The sequence below is a fragment of the Mchenga conophoros genome, linkage group LG11 (genome assembly GCF_057382185.1).
Source record: "Mchenga conophoros isolate Kocher_MC1m ecotype Shallow Benthic linkage group LG11, M_conophoros_male_GT1.1, whole genome shotgun sequence".
NCBI classification, from domain to species: Eukaryota; Metazoa; Chordata; class Actinopteri; order Cichliformes; family Cichlidae; genus Mchenga; species Mchenga conophoros.
Window position 1 is genome coordinate 9,741,472 of NC_140536.1, and position 9,560 is coordinate 9,751,031.

The 9,560-nt window shown below is 42.4% G+C and overlaps 1 protein-coding gene across 1 annotated transcript in view; it reads left to right on the plus strand.

Moving 5' to 3' along the window:
• Positions 1-3,430: 3,430 nt before the first annotated feature.
• LOC146563613 (furin-like protease kpc-1) overlaps positions 3,431-9,560 on the plus strand; it is a 213,829-nt gene continuing 207,699 nt past the window's right edge. The window contains exon 1 of the mRNA XM_085290827.1: positions 3,431-3,672. Coding sequence (XP_085146953.1) covers positions 3,463-3,672 — 210 coding nt within the window. The 5' untranslated portion in view covers positions 3,431-3,462. The remainder of the gene's footprint in view (positions 3,673-9,560) is intronic.

Genomic DNA, 9,560 nt, shown 5'->3' on the forward strand with positions numbered 1-9,560 from the left:
CTTGATACATGATTTTAAGCACTCAAATGTTTTGGACTTCCTCTGCAGGATTTTTAATTTCATAGGAAACCAGTTATTTTCACCTGGACTCCTTTACTACCGATCTCCGTACAGAATGCTGTCTGGTTATGTCTTGAAAAACAAAGAAGAGGTAGGAGAAAAACGCTTCAACCATGTTATGAGTATTGACTCTGCATATTTTTTTGACACTTGCAACTTCCCTTTGGCAAGATAAGTGTTTGAAATGGGGAAACCAACAGCCAGCTGATCAGAGCAGAGTCTGGAAGAGACTAAATGAGTACATGAATAACTAGACAGATGTTTTGGAAATATGTTTATATTTTGAATGCCTGAAATAATATTGGATATATTGGAAAACTGTTTTTTTGTTTTGTTTTTGTTTTTGTATCCCACCAAATATTAGTATAGGCATCAGTTTTTAATGTCCAGAGTTCATCAGTTTCTTTGACCTTGTATATAGAAATTATTTGATAGTGCTCTTATTTTCCAAACTATGTTGAGAAACATTATCATTAAATTGTTGAAGTATCTGCCTCCACAGTATTTGTTTGTCAGTGATAAAAATGGAGCACCCGTCCACAAACGCACTACAAGGTCAGAAGTTACGGTCAGCTGTAGTTCAGCTGCTGCAGGGGTTTAAGTCTTGCTCAAGGACTCAGCCTGGCATTTGCTAAACACTGGAAAATTGCTAGCCTGCCTCTCTCCACGGACAACAAAATCTGTCCAATATGACTTGTAAAGCTTTACAAGTCTGCTTTATCCATATGAACGTAAGATTCTGGAGTATTTTCAGGGCAATGTACAAAAAGAGGAAAAATATTTAACAACATTTGCATATGTGTTGCCATTTTGCTGATGGCTCGAGATGGGGTTGATTATTGTGGCTCAGTTTTTATTGCGTTTGTTCTCTTGACTCATGACAGAAAGAACATTATTCTACTGTAAAGCCATTGTAAAATTGAGACATTGCCCCCCCCCCCCCCCCCCCCCCCCCCCTCGCTCTCTACCAACATGTCCCCTGGGCAATATTACTATGGTAATATACTAATGTTAAACACTCTAAGTAGACATGGTGTTTAAGTCTGACCTTAAAACGGCCATCTAAAAAGTTTGGTTGGAGCGATAATGTGGACATTGTGAAATAATATTATCCTGTGACCAGTAGTTTGACCTCGGAAAATCATGAACAGTTTTACCATTAACGCCTTCTCTTTAAGGAGGGTAGTCAGAGGACTGTAATGACTTTGCATAATGAGTTACACTTTTTTCCCCTCATTGGGTCTGCTTTCTAAAAGATCTCTGTATTGTACAGGAGAGAGTGCTAGTCTCTTTTATCTCTAGAAAAAAAAAACCTCGTGGCTACAGTTTGATCAATTAAACTCCTGAAAGGACCCCCCTCCTCCCTTTCTTTCCTCTGCCTGAGAGGAATATAAAGTTATCAGTCTTCCCAAGCGATATGAGGACGGAAATAAGTAGTTTGTCTATAAAAATGTCCAGGTACTTTATCAGCGTCCCAGTAGGCCCCGAGGCCCTGACACTGTTCAATGTGGCTCCCCTGTACTCCAGTCTCACATGAGCCCTCTTTTTTCCCTCCTCCCTCTCCCCCTGTCTACTTTGTCTCTGCCCAGGGCTGGTTACTCGTTGGGTGGGGTGTTCGCTCCCGGATTGACTGGGGCTCGAGCCCCAAGTGAGGTTATCGATTTCAATCAGTGGCTCGGGAGATAGGAGCTGAATGATGCTGCAGACTTTAAACAGTGGTCAGCTGCATTGTTTGTTGTTTGGGGTGGGGGCGAAAAACGCTGCAGGAGGAGGCACTTTGACGAGGAGTCAGATAAACACACAAACAGAATCACTCATAGACGGAGATGTCTTAATCGTCTGGTTCAGAGTTTTGCTGCATCTTAGCGGGTGCATTTCTCAAAGTAAAGAGGCTGAAAGAATTGATGAAGAAGTAGAAAGATTTTTTTCAACCACAGATGCTGCACATTAACACTATTAGATACCGGCACTGCAAGTGATAATGTTGGATTATTGTTTTTGCGCATAAAACAAATCATTGTTAAGAATTCCCATCACGATTCTCAAGAAGGGATTTAAAAGAACCGCTTGTTTTGTTCATCAGGCTTCCAAAAAGTCCGATATATTTTGTTCTATGTCTTGCGTGCACTATTTTTAAGCATTGTTTGCATAACGCGTGGCTTAAAATGATTCCTCCTTACTCAACTAGTCGCTTGTATAATAGGAGCAGCTGTATTTAGAAGCAACCTTTTAGAGTTTAGGAGCTCTTTGCACGGGCAGCAGACATACGCGCTGGAAACAGCACTTTGCCTGATTGCGTTTCTAATTGCATTTAATGTAAGCTAATGTATAAAACTGAAAAATGGCCTACTTGGCAGATCAACAGTAAATGTTGATTGTGTAATGTGGTGAAAGGACAGGGAGTTTAAGCAATTAATATTCTTCAACGCGGCATTCGTCCAGCAGTACATCGGCCGTTTTAGTCTTTCAGTAGATGCTGTTCAAGAGCAACGTGGCAACTTTTTTTTTTGTTCCATCATTGTTCACAGGAAAAGTACGAGCATAAAGACAGACTGATAAAGTTCCTGTTTTGCTTAAAGAGGGAAGTTAGTTCACGCAATGAGGGCACTGCAGTGTTTTCTGCTCTCAGAAGCATTTGCATCAAGGCCAGGAGATTAAACGTGTGGGTTGGGAACTGGAGAGAGTGTGTTGTCTCGCTTGGGGCCCCCGATGCCAGAGTTCTAGCTTTCATCGCACAGGGTGAAAGATAACTCCTGGACGTTTCACTCTGTGTGGCTACAGGTGGGTGGTTCACATGCTGTAGGTGGCAGCCTCGGTGGAATTCACGCAGAAGTACAGAGGAGGTGGCTGTGGGCAAATTGTTTCACAATTGCCAATGTTCAATACTCTGTACTGAGATGCAGAATCCTAAACTGTGTCAACTCATTTGTGTAGTTAGATGGTATATGAAGTGTTATGATAATATGTAAAAAAAAGAAAGGAAAAGAAAAGAAAAAAGTAGGTGTTTGGGTTTGTTTTGTTACATGTATATAATTGCAGATTTTAGATATTACAAAGATCCAGTGAAGAGCACGGGTATGCGAAATAACCTTAGGTGGCATTTTGAAAGAGAAAAATGATGCCTGACATTAAAGGGCGGAAACAACTTTTTGATCAAATAATTAGTGGGCTTGCCAAAAATGTACTCTGTCATTTGTGCTTTCAAAATGACACCAAAACCGATACACAAATACAATCTGATTATTTTGTAGGTTTGACTGACATTGAAGACTTCAGGCAAGGTGTCTGCTTAAAACATTATGTAATGTAGCACTCTGGGCTGATCCCTACACAGTGCACTAAAACATGCATAATTTCCAAGAGTTTCTATTTTTTTTTTTTTTTTTTGGGAAAAAAGAAAATATGGATCTAATTCTCACAGATATTCTCGTTAAAGGCTCCATGTTCACTGCGTTTGTGCTGGTGGTGGGCTGCCTGCTGCAGAGGAACCTAGTGACCACAGAGGGGCACCGTGGGACCAACTGCCTCATCTTCTATGCAGTGCAAATGGACGGAGGCACCAGAGCTGCCAAAGCTCTGGCTGAGCAGCATGGACTGGAGTTCGTACAACGGGTCAGTGCATGTTTAAAATCTCTTTGTTACTCCAACCTCAGGGCCTGCAATTTACATTTTTTAAATCTGGATTCTAAGATTTCTTTTATTTTGTTTTATTTAAGAGCTGCCAACGAGCTGACTTCTATTTCTTATTTGAGGGATATCTGACTTTCATCAAATTATAGCAGCATTTGTGAATATTTCATATCTGATCAAAGATGCTTGGAGTGGGCTGGCTGCACAGTGTAACACACACACACACGTATAAAAAGACACATCTATGCTCCCAAACAGGCACACACGCCTCTCTTTCCCCTGAAACCCCCACTTCCCTACTCAGTATGTGAATAGGCTCAGTGTTTAAGTCTTTAGAAATTATTGGGTCTTTAACCATTTTCACAAGTTTTAATCTGTGATGCTACCATCTTTCTGATTAAGACACATCTGTGCTTTAAAGGTTACTTTAGTTATTGAGTCTCAGACTGTGTCAGCTCCATCAAAAAGTTCCCAGCTACACTGAAGTAAAAAATGAAATAAATAAATATAAAAAAAAACAAGGGCTCGGAGCTGGTCTCGGTTAGGTGCAGTACAGAGGTTTTGCCTTTTTTGTTTGGAGCGAGTTCAAAGAGGGGGTTCAAGGGTGTAAGAGATTTCGAAATGAACCTCGTCTGATTCTCTTCACTGTGAATGTTTCATGAAAGATTCTCAGCGGAGAGAAATTTAAAAGGTAAGAACTTTTATGAATCGACTCCCATTCCTGCTGTGCGCTGTTATATTCAGGATTTTAAAAGGGATTTTGTTTAACTTGTGCTTTTCAAATGTAAAGTCTGACTAATCCAAAAAAAATGTTATAAACACATAGTTGAAGTGGTTCACTGTAAAAATCGTAATATATTATATATTACATGCATTTAACAGCATATTGACAGTTTCATTGTAAATAATGAAAAAAATACTGAAATCGTGAATTTTTAGATCTAGAATATTTACAACTGTTACTGTTCGATATATAATTATAGAAATCAGACCAAAATATTAGTCTTACTTAAGACTCCATTTTTCTTATTTTTTGTGATTTAAAGTTATTGATAAGGGATAAGGGTAGGGTGTGTGTGTGTGTGCGCATTTTGGCATTATTGATAGCAGTCAGTTGGAGTGTCCGCTGGCCTGGTGTGAGGCTGTTTGCAGCACTGGCTCCAGGGAACATGGACGCGAGCTCATTTCAACCTTGGCCCTGCTGCCTCTGCTGCTGCCGCCTGGATCATGAATAAAACATCTCTTTGACCTTTATCAGGAGTGTATTGGACAGTCCACCCCCGTCTCTGTCTTTCTCTCTGCCTGTCTCTCTCTCTCCCTCTCTCATTGTCCCTCATGTATACCCACAAACACCTCTTGTTTTTTCCTGCATTGTTTTCTCCTCTTTTAGACACTAATGATGCACTAATTTTTTAATCTATTTACATAAACTTATTGTATTTGTGCATATGCACAGTTCAGTGAGGAAAAAAAACAAAACATATTTTCTATATGTGTCGTTGAGTTCAGCACCCATAGTCTGGTCATTCAAATTAAGGGGTGCTGGAGCTTTGATGCCCTGGTGTAAGCCTACAGTGGCAGTCTGTTGTCAAGGATTTACACTAATTGTGTGTTTCTGTGTTAATAAGTCGTCCATCCCAGCAACACCAAAACCCAGACAAGAGCCTTCTACAACCCCCACTTTCCCCATCCCCTCAGGTCCAATCTGCTGACTGGCTTCTTTTACCTGTCTGTCACCAGAGGCTGATGCTAAATGTCACTGACACTAAATCGCCTTTGTTAAGTCAAACCTATTTTAATTGTGTCACCAGTGATTTGCGCATTCTGTGCTGCAAATAAAGTGTATCAAGAAGAAGCAGGGGCTTCACATTTTCCTGTGAGATATATATATATATATACATGTTATTTAATTTTTTTGAAAACACTGACGTGGAATAAAAAGTGTGACAAGCCCAGTGCCAGCTTGGGAGGATTGTGATGTCTGCTGGCATTCCAGCAGTAATACTGCATGAGTGGAATGGGAATCAAATGTCTCCATGCTGGCACTCAACATATTGTTGGTCCCTTTGATTTAGTGTACAGCATCCAGGAAAATGTCATCGCATGTCTCCATTGTGCAGACTTGACATATCCATTTTGCAACTGTAAAATACAAAGAAAAACAAAAGCAAAATACCCGAGATGATGTCTTTATGCCACACGGACAGATTTACCATCATCCATTGCAGTTGCTTTTTGCAGGTGTCCCTCTTTTTTTCTTTTTAGCAGACATACCTAAGCATTTCCTGTCACTTTTTGCGATTCTTAAGCGTGTCTAAGTGATAGAGTCGATCCATTCACATTTATATAATGCCTTACGCATTTGCTCATTTGGGAGGCTTTAAAGATGGGCTATAGTTTGTCAACAATGCTTGAAATTAAATGGCAAATCAGCTCATTCCCAATTAGATGAGATGCAGTGAAATGTAGCAAAATATAATAAACGACGCGCATTCAGAGACTCCTGTCACATAATGGTGAGTCTTTTCGCTCCAACCAAGGCGGCGGTGGTGTAACCCACTCATTACAAAGCCGAGAGAAAGAGCTGCTCTGCGTAGACAGGTAATGGCAGCCATCACAGGTGCAGAGTTACACACACACACACACACACACACACACACACACACACACACACACACACACACACACACACACACACACACACACAGGCACAGAAAAAAAGAGACCCTGATCACGATCTAAAATAGATGATTTTCTGTTTCGCTTTATGTCGACACAAAACAGCGTCGCAGCGACTTGATATTACACGCTGATAAAGCTCGCAGGCTTACTCACAATGCAGCCAACCCAGTCTTCATGATACTGCATTGTTTACAGGTATTATTTCTTGCTTACTTAAGAGTTTGCAAATCCGATTAAAGCCAGATTAGCTCTATGTTTTGCATTGCTTTTATTTTAGCTGAGATCACTGCTTCGACAATTAAGTAGTGCCTGTCCCATGTTAATGTGGTGTGTCTGTGTGTGTGTGTGTGAGAAAGGGTTTTGTCTTGAACTCTGACTTCAGGAAGTCCCCGGTCTCCAACCAATGGTAAAAGGCCTCCCAGATTCCCCTTCTCTCCAGTGAGGTGGAATACTGCCGGCAGATTACCATATCATTACCATATCATTAGCATAACATTACCGCTGCACAGCTTGGCTCGCTGTCTTTGGACGTGCTATCAGCTCATCGAGAGATTCAATCCCCCAATCCGCTCCCTGCTTCCACCCTCCCCTCCTCTCTCCTCTCCCCCCCCCCCCCCCCCCTCCCTCCCCTGCCTCTGTACACAGAGGTGTGTTTTCCATCTGAGTAAAGCAGATGTAATTGAGGTAGAGCACTGGATTTACCGGCTAAATGAAATCACACAAACGCTTCGCGATCAGCCGGGGCCGCTGTCGTACACATTCAGAGAGCTCCCTCTCCGAAACCTCGCAGTGCTGCACCCAATTCAGAATTTTCTAATATCCTCTCAGAAATAGCCTCAGTCAGATGCTAAGCTATGTCAAGCCTTACTCTGGCTGGATTACTCTAGGCTGTTATATTATGACCAGGTGTGTGTGTGTGTGTGTGTGTGTTGGGCCAAAAGGGAAAAAAAAAAAAAAGGCAGACCTGCCACCATCTTCTACCTCGCCCCTTCCTCTCCCTTTTCTGTACCGTAGGGCACTCGGGGGCACCGAAAGGGACACCAATCCTCTAATGGTTGTGAGCAAGGGCCCATTCCATTAGTCAGGGGGCCCGGAGTTCATCGCTGCTCCTCAGCGTGAGGAGGGTGGAGGAAGCGAAATGGAAGCAGGTGTTGGCCGGGGGCAACACAGAGGGCAACTCAGCACCAGCTGCATGCTGGGAAACGCAGCCCCCCACCACTCATCTCCACTCCTTCTCCGCCTATTTCTATTTCCTCATCCAAGTACTACGCGCACACCTTGTTCATACAGAGCACACACACACACACACACACACACACACACACACACACACACACACACTGACTTCCTATCACCCGCTTTTGTCCCCCAATTTCATTCATTCCAGTAAGCTTTTCTCCATTTTCCTTATCTCTCTCTTTCTCTCTCTCAGCCTCACACACTCATTCACTCTCGCCTATCTCCATCTCTTTCATTTTCTCTCTCTCTCATCCTCTCTCTCTCTCCCCTTGCTTACCACCCAGCCCCTCCCCTCGCTCCATCTTCACACATACCTCACTCTGATTTGTAAATGGAGAGAGGACTTGTATGAGGAATATGTGGAGAAGATGTGCTTTCCATCCCAGCTGGGAAACTCTGGAGGGAGACGAGCGCAGAGAAGAAGAAAAAGAAGCAGAAGAAGAAGAAGAAGTTGAAGAAGGAGGGGGCTGAAATTATGTTACCACCTCCTCGCTTGCTCTCTCTCTCTCTCTCTCTCTCTCTCTCTCTCTCTCTCTCTCTCTCTCTCTCTCTGTGTCTGTCGCTCTCTCTCTGTGGGCTTAGATGATGTATGGCTGCAAAGGCCACATGTTGGCCGTGTGATGGATTAAAGCACTTTGTAGGAAAATTACTAAGAGCGCCTCGGCACATCCGAGTCTAGCCCTTAATAAAACTCTCTTCAATATTGAAATGGAGAGAGAGAGAGGGAAATACAGAGAGATAAAGAAGATAAAGGACAGTGGTGGACGAGAGCGGGGAGTGGGGCGTGCCAGAAGCCCACAAACACCCTCACACACACAATGCTCTTGTAGGTGATATGAAAAATTCCGAAATGTTGATAAAATTGCATGTTTTGAAGCTTTACCGTTTGATTTTACTTTGAGGTATTTGTTTTGTCCTTATCCATAAATAGAGCTGAAAAAAAAAGACATAAATGAAAGCAGAGCAGATGTTATGAAGCGCTTGTTTTTCTTACATGCTTTGCGGATGAACTTTCAGGACATGCTTTCCACTTACCGCTGCTGTGGAAAACATCGTCTGGTGCTGTTTTTGCAATTTTTGCCTTTTAGTAAAAATGAGAACCTGAGACAGCAGAAGAATCCCGTTTAGACGTGCGCAATAGGACAGAAGTGCATATGAGTTCAAATTTTCAGAAAGCACATTATTGTTGAAGCACTTTCTGCTTTTTTTTTTTTAGGTCATCAGAATATATGCCTCACATTTAAAATCTATGCAATGATCAAAAAAGCCTCTTTTTTTGGACTGTTTAACCCTCTTTTTAATAGTTATTACATATTGAAACATTAGCAGTGAACTTGGTGTCACTTTTTATTAAATTGTGGTTAAATTGGAGCCTATAACCAGCAAAATACAGTCATAATTGTAACCACCTAGGAGTTAATTTTCTTCCAACCTTATACTATATAAAACCCTGTGGTAACTCCTAGATGCGTTATCGTTTAAAAACTCATCAGTCCCAATATATTTCCTTTTTAAGATGGACAGTAAAAATCCCTCCACCCCCCTCCACTCGTTTCTATCATTTCGTTTGCTGCCAATACTGTAACCAACAAGGCTTAACTGCTCACCCCATTTAGCCCCTAGCATCCCCCTTCCATCGCCCTCCCATCTCTCCTTTTTCTGCTTTTCCATAGTTGAGGCTGTGGAGGCCACAGCCCCTGTAGGGCTGTTAGTGTACACACCAGCTGCTGTTTTCTCCATAGGGTGGACTGCCTCACGTGGCTCTCACACACTGCTTCAGTGGCTCTTGATGTCTGTGTTTGTTTTTGTTTATCCTTCATGCACCCCCCATCCCTCCCTCCCTCCATTGCTGTTTCTCTGTTTGTCTGCTGGAGGCTGCCAGCAGCAGTGAGCCACGCAGATCCTGTGGATGCTTCAGCACCAAGAAGACTCAGAGTCTGAACTGCAAC